The following is a 12,177-nucleotide window of genomic DNA, read 5'->3' as shown; positions in this document are numbered from 1 at the left end:
TGACAGAGTGATATAGAAGCAAACTTTTTCATCTTGACTGGAGCGTAGATTGGAAAAGCAAACAGTAAAACACTGGAGAGTGATCAACTGAATACAAGTGCATGGGGACCCACTTAGATTGATTACCGCGGTGGTCATGTCCGTAATGATGACCAAACATTCATTTGGCTGGCAGCGTTCACTCTCTTCTCCACAGCGAAGAGGAACTATTGAGCCGCCCCCTACAATCCATATATTTCTTATTTGTGCCAAAGCAATCAGTGCAGATTTAACAGCACACATTTAAGAGCAAAGGGTGAGGAAATTTAGCAAATCACTCCCAAAGGTGGAGCAAATGCAGAAATCTTTGTGGAATGTCGTATACTTATCTTGCAGGCCTAGGATATGAAGAACATAGGATTGATATAACAATGGGTTTAAAGTGAGTGTGTTGCTCAAGGAAAAGCGGCCTTCCTTGGACCGGGCATATAATGATAGGCAGGAATATGTAAAATAAAATCACAAATCAAACATGTTTTATTAGCCTGTTTCGGAAACGTATAGGCTGATGTTTCGCTACAACTGAATCAGAATAAAAGATGTTATTTCATGTAATAGGCTACCTGCAGTGTATTAATGTGTCAATATGAATATGCGGGATAGGTTTAGATATGTAGTAGTAGGCCTATGTCATATTTTGTATTATGCAACTACAGTATTTGGGGAGTAAAATCCTATTCTACACAAACATTTTCACAACAGTGGTCAGTAAGGTTAGTGCTGTATAGAGTTTCCTTTTTGAACTGTAGCACAACATAACCAGAAAGTCTCTTAATGATGCTTAACATAGTAGCCCAAGGAAAGGTAGATAGGCTATGTGTGAACACATTTTATTTCAAGAAACATGTGTCTTCACTGAATGAAACCCTGGACTGACTCCTTGGGACATGTGGAGATGTTGGAGGTCTTGGCTGGATCCCTGGAGGTGTTGTCCCTTTGACATTGGACTCTCCTGTCCAGTTCACTGGCCCTCCTCCTCCACTTGAGTCCCCACAGAAAGGCTTGGTCTGTCCCGACACCTTGTCCCTCTCCAAAGTCAACTGCATGGTCTGCTTTGAAACAGTTTGGTACTTTTCATTCATCCTCTTTACCGCGGGCTCTTTAGAGTTGCACTGCACTTTAAGCTTCCTCATCTCTTCTATGAGCCTGTTTTTCTCCTGGACGACCCGCTTGTGCCGCATCCGGTGGTGGTCTCTGGCCTTCTGGACCCTCGCCAGCGTCTCTGCCGCGGAGGAGACTGCTAGTTTGTACTCCTCGCCCTCCCGCAGCGCGTGTTTCAGCTCGCTGTCCAGACGGTTGTTGTCAGTGTACACGTCCGGCACCACGCCCACTCTTTCTTTATCCAAAATCCCCTTATGAACCATCTCAGTCCACTCGGCCTGAAAACAGTCAAGTGTTCCCGTCATGCCCATTTGAGAGAGGAAGTTGCGTAAGAAGTCATCCACGGACTCGGCTCGGCGTGTGTTGTTGTTGGTGGAGGTTCGGATCCCGGTAGCTGCAGCGCTGGCCTCTGCCCGGTCTATGATAGCTTTTACCGTGGCCTCTAAATCCTCTTCTCCCTCTGTTAAACTCCAGTCGTCTTCTAGTGATACTTCTTCATAGTTAAAGTCATCATCGCTTTCAGCAGGGACACTATTGTCATCTTCTGGGCTTCTGCTCGTTGCGTTCATTTTTTTATCATCAGACATCCAGGAGGAGAAAGTTTGATGTCGCTATGGTAACGAATCGGACAACCAACGCGAGATTATATGAGTTCACGTTCTCTCTTTAGCCAAACAATCATGGCGGACTATCAAGAGGCGCCCTTGGCCACTCGGCCAAAAACATTGGATCCGAACGAGTATTTCAACCTTTCGTCTCAGTTCCGAAAAGCCGAAACAGACAGGGCATCTATCCGAGCCAATCTAAAGAGGCAGTACCAGACCCAGCTCAACAACCCGCACAGAAAAGAGCTCATTGTAAGTGGCTATCAGCTAGCTAGCAATGTCACCCTTGAAAGTGGCCCAGGCTACTTGTTCGTGTAGCATGTTAGCGCACATAAATACGTCAATTTTAGAACAAGGTTCATTTAAGTATATAAGTATAATTTCGCTTGTGCACTTGTGCATTAAGTGTGAGTGGATGTCATTAATGTTATCGGGAATGTGTTTCTGAAAAACGTTAGAATGTAGCATTAGCTTGCTAACTAAGGAGAAGGTTGTCACTGGTGTTGATAGTGCAAACTGTAATATTACTTGTTCATTTTTTGTTTATTGTATATCCTATCAATGTATTCGTGAGCTATACAGTTGCCAACTGTGTGTTTGTGTGTACTAAATTCACCAACAGTGACTTTACTCCTTTAAGTCAAACATAATGTGAGAGAACTGCTACATACCTGTCGCTTTCCACCCTGCATCTTAACTAACCATGTCCAAGCTAAGTTTCCAGCTGATTCAGTCAGTTAATCACTGCCTTGCATCACTGCCTTGCATCCTATCCATAATTGACATTAACATATGATAACAGAATACAACAGATTTTCTATTGGCCTGAAATTCTTTACGCGTATTCCCTTATGTGTCGTAGTACTACGGCTGTTACTTCTGTACACGATGTGGCCTCGTTATAGTAGGAGAAAGCACAGTTGATAATAACGTTATTCCGTATGGCTTAGGTTAGAGTGTAAACTGTAGACCCTGAAGCCAAAGCAGCTACATGTAATTCAACCAACATTCATTTGATTATTTACACCTATGCATTTTCTACTATGACATGACAATGTGCTGTGATGATCTCTCCTTTGTTGGTTACCCCGAGGTTTCCTCTTTTTATCCCCATGGTATTTTTTGTAAAGAATAAATAATAGTATTGTATGATTCTGACAAAAGGCCTATTTTTTTCAACATGCAGAGTTTCGGTTTATACGGGGTAATCACTGAAATGTAATTGCTTACCTCTGTCTTTACAGGAAGACCCTGCCCTGACCCGCTGGGTGCATGCACGCGCCAACCCCTACTTAAACTTCAGGCCCACATTCAAGACCTCTCTGCTGGGGATGCTGTTTGGAGTCGTGCCTCTCTTCACCCTCTACTTCGTCTTCAAGACAGACAGGGTATGACATGAGATGCAATGACCTCTCTTAGACTGATTACCACAGTGTTTAATGAATGACACAACTTTTCTCCTTAAGCAACAGGTTTTGTAACACCACCACCTTGTGCATGTGTTTATGTTCTACAGATACAAGGGCACAGGTTAACGTTGATCATTTAGACAACCATTTTTTAGCAGTTTTGGCCCCTGACTTTCCGAAGGCTATAAAAAGAGCAAGACTGATAGGCCAGAACCAAAAATAGGATTAATAAAAACAGAGAAAAGAGAAGAATACATACCGCCATGTTAAAGATCGAAGTAATTTATCTCAAAGTGTGCGGGTGACGTGTCGGAACTTAATTTCCAATCTCTACTGCTGTCTCCTTTCATGGCATCTATCTGTGGTTATATTGACATTATTCAAAGCCAAAATGGTGGTCTAAAACATCAATGATTTTACTTAACATTGGGCATTGAACGGTCATTACAATGTTATGGTACTATCTGTTGTATTTGATAATCAAATATAAACTGATGGTTTGATTTACAGAACAGTGTTGCCCTTATCATTATTCTAGTTTTTATATTTTGCCACAGCACAGTTCCATTTATCACTTGAAATGCCGCCTGCGTTTTCCACTTTCATCCCCATTGTAGTGGAGACCCCCCCTCTAAATCCTCGCCAATATAAATTCCAGTGAGAATTTGGTGCAATTGTAACACTGCGGGGCTATCATGTTAGTCTCCCCTTCTCCTGTTGAGAGGAGAGAAAGAAAACCTACTTGAAAATTCTAAAACGCTCACTTATAAAACATGCGGTTGAGAAACTGTCCACAAGATGAAAAAGAAGGGTTGAGGCCGAATATGACTTTGTTGCCATAGAAACTGTATCAACCCGCCATCTGCTTATCGTCTGTCTTACAGGATAGGAACGAGGAGATGAGAAAGGCTGGAACCTTCGATCGCAGGTTCGCTTTGTCATCATGAGCTACAACTTATGAAGACCCCCCCCCCCCCCCCCCCATTATGTTCTAGTGATGCAAGTCAGTGTAATTATTATCAACCAAATAAAATACTAATGTAAAAAAAAAAAAAAAAAGTCATTGTTTTGATTGGTGTGTGAATGACGGATGATAATGTTAATGTGTGCACAATATAGATGTTCACAGATCAGGTGTGGTACAATGCACAAACATGCATCAGAGAGAGAGACACTGGGGCAGGAAGGTTCATCTTGGAGACGAGAGTGAATTAACATTTTGCTGACAGTAAGGTTACTTGATGAAATCCCTTTCCACATACATTACAATCGTCACAGGAAATGTAAATGAGATACACTTGTCTTCATCACTAACGATGAATGACGTGTCACCGTTCAAAGTAAGACTACAAATGCTAAACCGTAACCACACGTGACAATTATTAAACAATCTTGAATTTAGTAAAAGAGTGGAACTAGTCAGAGAGTAATATTCAAGTCATTTTAAAGTTTACCAACACTAGCTACTGGTCATAACAGATCATTGTATCAGCAAAGTCGGTTTGTAATGAAGTGAGAGAGGCCCTTTGATGCTCATGAATTGCCTTTTTTATTTGTAATAAGAAGATTGTGTCATATCTTCTGTTTACGAATCTCACACTCTGTTTTGCAGGAATAGTCCATTTCATGGTGTATTTCATTTCCAAACTGTAACATTAAAGCAGGAGATGCGAACAAAATGCACATATTTTCAACATCTTTGACCTGCACAGACCGGTATGCGTACAGAATCAATTCAAACGGTCTGAATATGACTGGTACTTTTAACACGAAACAGCTTATCTTACTTTACTTCAGTTGTCTTCATTATATGTATGAATTTATTCCTCCATGCGCCGACCTTGGAAAGCCAAGTTCAACAAACATTGGATTGACTGGTTACATTTTATCATGTAACTTTTCTTATTTTTGTATGATATATTTGGTTTAAAGATCTGCTGAGGCACTTCTCTACTGTTTGCTGGGCTTCCAGTTGGGATTAAAGTGGCTGCGAAGAGTTTCCCAGCACTTGTAGTAGGTCTTGTCAAGTTTCTGGCATGTCTGGAGACCCCACTTGGTCACTGCCATGCTGAAGGATGACTCAAACATGAAAGCCTGGAGGAAGAAAGACAGGTAACACATAAGCACTGATGGCACGGACTCTGTTTCCAGTTTTTCTAACCTAAAACGTAATCTTTGATTCTCAATTAAAGTAGTTTTTGTAGATTAAAAGTGCACTATGTAACTTTGGGTGTGTCGGCAGCAGTGAACATTTTCTGAGGTATATTCTCATATTTGAATAAACATACTTTCCTAATATATATATATATATAAATTGGAACACTGCAGTTAGAAAGCTTACCGAAACCGTTATTGTTTACAGCAGCCGGGCCCACAGTTTTGTTTACAAACATATTCTAGACTGACTGGTTCCATGTGCCTCAAAATAACTTAGTTTTAATTTAGGAATGATATAATTATTGAGTTGTAAGAATTTCATCAAGGGAAAATAAGTTTTGTAAAGTTACTGAACGCTCTGCAAATGTAAACAAATCCTCCTCCCCTCCCCCGCCCCCCTCTGGAACTGCATAGTGCACCTTTACGTTAAGGCATTACTGTATATGTATTCCATTCTATTTATTATCTTACCATGGTTCCCTCAGCCACCCTCTCAGGTTTGAGCTCAGAAGTGCTGTTCTTTTCAAAGCATTCGGTGTCTGGTCCGTGCGGGGTCATGATGCTGTGGAGGCTGCCCCCTCCTGGCTGGAAGCCCTCCTCTTTAGCTTCGTAGTGGCCTTTGATCAGACCCATGAACTCGCTCATGCAGTTACCTGAAGTGGCAAGCAGGGGGAGCTGTAACACAACACTGCATTTAGACTGCACTGGGTAATGTCTGCTGTTTGAAGAATGACCTGAAAATACAGATTTCCACTAGATGGCCTTATAGATCTGTGGCGAAAACAGAAAAAAGGGGCTGTGGTGGTGGTGGTGCCCCAGTTGAAAAGAGTGATACACAGGTGGATTGTTATCCTCTACTCTCTTGACACTGGTTGGGTAAGTGGACATGTTAGACTCCATTATGACTACAAATTAGCCTCACTAGACCAAATTTGACATTTCCATTGAAATTATGATTCAAATTCACCCTCGCCTTCACAGCAGAGGTTTTCAAACATTATTGTTTCTTCTATTTTAAGTCTTCTCCTCTCCTCCGAAATCCGACAAACCACTTATATGAGTTAAAGCAAGTCACATGTGTGTGTGTTGGTGTGCAAGTCACACATGTGTGTGTTGGTGTGCAAGTCACACGTGTGTGTTGGTGTGCAAGTCACACGTGTGTGTTGGTGTGTTATAGAAGTCTTACGATGGTAGTACGGGGGACGGAAGGTGTGGTCAGCCACACCCCACCGAGGGGGGAAGATGACAAAGTCAGCGATGGCCACACCTGGTCGCGTGGATTTGGCGGTCAGCACCGTAAAGATAGATGGATCCTGTTAGAAAATCAGAAGTAAAACAATATACAACTAGTCAATTATAGTTGGGGTCACTTGGCAGGAGGAACAAAAGAGGAATGTACTCAAAAAGTACTAGTGTGCTGAAATGTGTGTGTGCGTGTGGGTTTCATTTCTCACCGCATGGTCAAAGGCCACGCAGTTGATAACCATGAAGTTGGTCAGGTTGTATTTGTACGGCGTGTAGTTCCCGTGCCAAGCCACCACGTTGAATGGCGAGAAATCCTGCGTGCAGAAAACAGAACAAAACCAAACAAATAAGACGTCGCTACCCCAGCAACAAACACAAAAGACTTTAAATTGAGCTTTTCACAGAGAAGAGGGAATAATGAATAATCTCTTTGTAATTTTACAATCGCAGAGAGAGCACTTCTTGACATAAAGAGACAGAAAAAAAACTGGTGGTAATGAAAAGGGTTGATTGTGAACGAGGGTGTGCTTCGCTCTTCCATTCTTTCTTCTCTTTCATTCCCCTCTGTTCTTTGTGGAACGAGGCTCCAGGTATTATGGGGTAATTGGCTTCACAATCAAACTTTCCCAAACTTTGAGGCATTTTGACGCTGGCGGCGCAGCATTTACGGGGGGAGGGAGCAGCAGTAACAGTGGGTGCAGAGATATTTCTTTATCTTGATTGTTAAAACTGCAGCAATTTTATATAGCTTCTCTGTTCTGATAATGTCACTGCGAAAAAAGACATTCAACAGCAGCTCTAAAATCAATATAGTTCATTACAACTCAAGCTGCCTCCTGTGTGACCTCGGTGCTCCTCACACACATGCACACTCACACTCTTCCACACACGAACAGCTAACGCACACTCACAATGCAAGCTCAACAAAACCCATATGCATACACAGACATGTGCTTTTACGTACATTCATATGCATTACGTAACCAATAAACACCCAAGAAAAAGCCTTAACCACTTAACCATGTACAGTAGTTAACGATGCACAAAAGAGGCCTTAGGGAAAAGCCAGTTGCAGGTAAATCTCTTGGACATTCATCTGCGGTGACGCCACTATATTCGATTAAAATGAAAAGGGGGGGGGGGGTGTAGAGGAGGGCGAGCACACACATGCACACAAAACACAAACATATTGGCCCAGTCAAGCAAATAATAAGTTAATTTGAGCAATTTCAGCGCGCTGCGGGGGAACAAAACAGCAGGACCAGACGGGAGCAGCAGCAGCATCTTCCCTGAGATGAGCCCCCCACCCCCCCCCCCCCCCACACACACACACACACACACACACACACACACACACACACACACACACACACACACACACACACACACACACACACACACACACACACACACACACACACACACACCTTATTCTCTTGCCCATGTAGCCTCACCCTCCTAACTGGGGAGATGAGTGGACACCAGGGAAAGAGTGTCAGGTTGCAGCCAGCAGCCTCCACCTCTGACCCTCCCAACACATAACAGAGGGCAGATACTCAGACAGAGACTGCAAGAGAGGTCTGGGCGAAATGTTTGTTTTGCTACCGAAAAAGGACAGTATCTTGCCCTGTTGCACTTCCTACACTGCATAATTACAGTGTGGTTTGACATGGTTTCCACGGTTACAACCCCCCAAACCCCCCCCCCCTCCCCCCCTCTATCCTCCTCCCACCTCCTTCCTGTCTGGGTAAAAAAATAAACTCCTGTCAGACATTATGTGTCGATCCAATTATGCGCCCAACAGGACATTCGGGGAGGGACGGGATCATTTTCTGAGTGAATTACGGCGAAATGAACGCTTAACTTAGGAAAGGTTTTTCCCACAAAGCAAAGCTTCACAGGTATACGCCGTCTGCAAACTCCAAAATGCCTTAACTAATTATGAGTGATTAAGACTCATAAGGGAGTCGAGGCGGAAACCTGCTGAATGGATAACAGCTAACGCCTCGATATTAAATCATCGGGGATGGCAATTCAATCGGCAGGAGCAGCTAATGGATCATATGCTTCACTGGGACAGCTTCCTGTTAGTCATTGTTGCAGTTCCATGGCATTCACTGAAGCACACACAAGCCCAAAAAAGGGTAATAGGCCAAATGTGACACACACATTCACACACACACACACACTAACACACACACACACACACACACACACCTGTTGGCAGGCAAAGAGCTTTCCTTGGTACTTGTTGATGACAGTGTAACCTGTGGGCACTGTGCGATCCTCATACCAAGCAACTGGACAAAGGAAATCTCTTGGGTTGGCCAGACCATTGGCTCCTGCAACACATACATTGTCATACATTTGCACATACACACACAAAAGATATATCAACATCTTAATAAGCAATACTGTAGCCACGCAAGGAGCTTTGTATGGCTCTACTTTAGGACACTTGGAGCTAATTGCTAACTACAACTGGCTAACAGGATCACAATGACAATGTTAAACTGTTCAAAATGCAATGGAGGAATACATATATAGGCACAAGTATCCACACTCACAACCATCCTACAAACACACACCTATGGGTCCCAGGTCAGGGAGTTCATAATGGGCTCCATACACCTCCAGTATGTAGCCTCTGCTTTCTCCAAACACGTCCACACTGAAGCGCATCCCTTGCTGGACAAAACATACAAGACGTGGAATTGAAAAATCAAATGTGGGATATGCTGATAAATAATGAAGGGCACTTTCGATGAGAATCAAACTGTGTTTCTAAATATGGTAAGTGGGGGTGTGAGGGCAGACACAAGTAGGTTATTGTGTGAGAAAACTCAAGAGATCAAAAAATATGGACCTCACCTGGATGACACAGATCTCGTTGGGCTCCACCATCATTTTCCCGAACTCTGTGGTGATCAGGATCTCGCCCTGCTGGGGGACTAGAGAGAGAAATAGACAAAGGGAAGCAGAGAAAAAGAAAAAATGTTGCCGGAGGGGAAAGAAGGGTTTGGTGTTGAGCTATCATTGTTCTTGTGATAGATGCCAGTGAAAACATCAACAGAGGCCCATTTCCTCACCAATGAGAAAGTCTCCGTCTGAGTTGTTGAAGCACCTGGAACATGAAAAAAATAAATAAAAGGAGAGGAATGGGGTGGAGCGAGCTTGGAAATGATCGGCAAGGATTTTGTAGACATTTGATGGAGATGCATCTATTGGTTGCATGATGAGATACAGTACATTTGCGCTGAAATACATACACACCTGTCGACCATGGAGCTGTTGCAGGTGTACATGTGGATGCCGATGCCATTGCGGGATTTGCTGTCTCCTGCACCACAGACAGTATGCAGACCCTGCAACAAGCAACATGTGCAAAATCCCTATCATTGACCTGATGACCTTTAATGAAAAGGTGTCATATAGGGTAGGGGAGGGGGGTTAAACTTACAGCCACAAAGTCCACCTTCTTCTCTGTTGACTTGGGGATGGTGAATGGCAGCCATCTCAGCTGTGAGAGAAAGCTCAGTCAGAATCTCTTCCAAACCTTAATGTTTGGCTGCTTGTTTAATTGTGATTATTTAGTGGTCATTTTCAAGAGCAGGAACTCTTGGTTTTCTGAGCCGTGATATACCTGGTTAGGGTCAGGCTCCACATCGTTCCAGTTCTCTGTTAGATTTCCACAGGGCACGGCAGTAAAAGGCTTGTGTTTAACAGAGGGCAAGATGCGGTAAAACCAGCTGCAGAAAGACAAATGAAAAGGAACCAATGTTAAGTCATTCCTTATGTCTATGAACTTATAGTAGTGAGTGGGCTGATTTGAAATGTCAGAAACCGAAGCATACCTCCTCTTATTGGCTGGTCTAGGGCAGGTGAAGGCAGAGCCAGAGAGCTGCTCAGAATAGAGGCCATACGGACAGACCTGGGGATTGTTCTACAGAGGGGTATAACAAAGTGTGTTCAGACAGTGTGTGTGTGTGTGTATGTGTGTGTGTGTGTGTGTGTGTGTGTGTGTGTGTGTGTGTGTGTGTGTGTGTGTGCGTGTGTGTGTGTGTGGTACCTGTCCCTCAGGTAAAGATCCAGGACAACGAGGGTCTTCAGAGGAGAACTCGTTCCCAAAACCGCTCAAGTACTGCAAGGGGAAGACAGACAGCCAAGGCTAAAATTAAGGTAAGAAATAAAATACCCACGTAAACACCATGCCGCTTCATTGTAATGCAGGATAAATGTGTTCACGCTGCTTATAATTACATTTGAAGGCTTGTCATTAAGGCTCGTCTTTTTGGTTAATTGTTGTCATATTGATTCACATTAGATCCATGGTTAAAAAAAACGAACTGCAGTTATGCCAAATTTCCCCCCTCGCAGTCATCCATTATCTTTTGTGTTATTGTGCTACAGGCGCAGACTAATTACACTAACAGACTCCACAGCACTTTTTTGATCAATATTCCAATTATAATAGGATCATTACTCTATCGCTACATATCAGTCTAGACTGGCTCTGATGCACCAGCTTCCATCTCTGTTCTCCCTAACCCCAGAAAATAAACACGAACTTGGCACAGTGTCTGAAGAAATCCTGCTGAGTCACAGTTAGTCTGCGAAACCCACTCTCACGGCCACGGATGGTTTCCATATTTGCGCGTTCGTGCGCCATTTGGAGCGTGCGTAAAAAAGGTGTGTTTGAGGCTCCAGTTCGTGCGAAATTTCAGAAACTTAGCCTACATAAAAAAAATAATGTTATTCCTACTTTTCTAATATTTTAATATGTTTATTCGTGTCAGATTAGGAAGACAGACAAAAAACAACAAAACGTTGTACAAATGGAACAAACTGTCATTTAGTCGCGTTCATTCTAAAAGAGTGGGAACTATTGCCAACGAGCTGACACTATTAAACTCGTCCATAGAACGCATTTAGATATAAGCCTACACTCAACTGATGTCAAGAAAAACGTTGCTTTATTTATAACAATGGATTCATAATGTACACAGAGGATCAACAACACTAAGTGGGTTGGAACTAACGTTTAGTGTTCATAGCAAAAATACATTAATGTAAATGTATTTTTATTCTGTTGAAATAAACCGTTTGAACTGAACTATTATTGTTCCGTGAAGCTGTTTTCAGAAAACATCTGGGCAGTTGTTGAATGCGGCACTCTGATTGGTTTGGGGCAACGCCGCCCTTCAGTCAGCCGTACTGCTTCTATTATAATGAATGACGGCTCGATGCAGTTTTTTTAACGTTGCTTATTAATGCACGATCTACTCCTTCGCTTCGTTTTCTAAATAAACCGAAATTACAGCATGTTTGCACGTGATTGCAATCCTTTACCGCACATCTGAAACTTTTGGGGCTTGGTACAAGTTCCCGAACACTGGTTTATAAAGTTCACAATAGTATTTAATATGTAAACGCTGCCTTACCTTGAGTCCAGCCATTTCGTTTTCTGTTAAAAGTTTCTTCGGAGCTGTTTGAAAGTGTTCCGGTGGTGAAAAATTAACTTTTAATGCATTCCTTTCAGCAAAAGTCCACTGCAGGGCGAGTGCATGCCGGTATATGAGCTGAGTTGGGAAAGGGGGTTGGATTTATCCTCTTTCTCAATA

General features: G+C 42.9%; 3 protein-coding genes across 3 annotated transcripts; 1 reads left to right on the top strand and 2 right to left on the bottom strand.

Moving 5' to 3' along the window:
* Positions 1 to 869: 869 nt before the first annotated feature.
* Positions 870 to 1,709, bottom strand: LOC307268072 (sperm-associated antigen 16 protein-like; the record flags this gene model as incomplete). Its single annotated transcript, XM_080050590.1, has 1 exon — positions 870 to 1,709. One exon carries the CDS (start codon positions 1,707 to 1,709, stop codon positions 870 to 872), a length of 840 nt encoding a protein of 279 aa, XP_079906716.1.
* A 106-nt stretch (positions 1,710 to 1,815) lies between these two features.
* ndufb4 (NADH:ubiquinone oxidoreductase subunit B4) lies at positions 1,816 to 4,184 on the top strand. The gene is made up of 3 exons (XM_080050497.1): positions 1,816 to 1,997; positions 2,990 to 3,133; positions 4,039 to 4,184. Exons 1-3 carry the CDS (start codon positions 1,821 to 1,823, stop codon positions 4,099 to 4,101), a joined length of 384 nt encoding a protein of 127 aa, XP_079906623.1. The 5' UTR covers positions 1,816 to 1,820; the 3' UTR covers positions 4,102 to 4,184.
* A 446-nt stretch (positions 4,185 to 4,630) lies between these two features.
* On the bottom strand, positions 4,631 to 12,121 carry hgd (homogentisate 1,2-dioxygenase). Its single transcript, XM_080050670.1, has 14 exons — positions 11,998 to 12,121; positions 10,626 to 10,697; positions 10,411 to 10,499; positions 10,200 to 10,305; positions 10,017 to 10,076; positions 9,830 to 9,921; positions 9,646 to 9,680; positions 9,428 to 9,507; positions 9,145 to 9,244; positions 8,774 to 8,898; positions 6,766 to 6,870; positions 6,498 to 6,624; positions 5,783 to 5,964; positions 4,631 to 5,248 (listed from the first exon to the last, which is right to left on the bottom strand). The coding sequence occupies exons 1-14, from the start codon at positions 12,010 to 12,012 to the stop codon at positions 5,105 to 5,107; spliced, it is 1,332 nt and encodes a 443-aa protein (XP_079906796.1). The 5' UTR covers positions 12,013 to 12,121; the 3' UTR covers positions 4,631 to 5,104.
* Positions 12,122 to 12,177: the final 56 nt, after the last annotated feature.

Source organism: Ammodytes marinus (genome assembly GCF_949987685.1).
Source record: "Ammodytes marinus genome assembly, chromosome: 21".
Lineage (NCBI taxonomy): Eukaryota > Metazoa > Chordata > Actinopteri > Uranoscopiformes > Ammodytidae > Ammodytes > Ammodytes marinus.
Note: the sequence above shows the minus strand (reverse complement) of the source record. Positions and strands in the feature narration are given on the sequence as shown.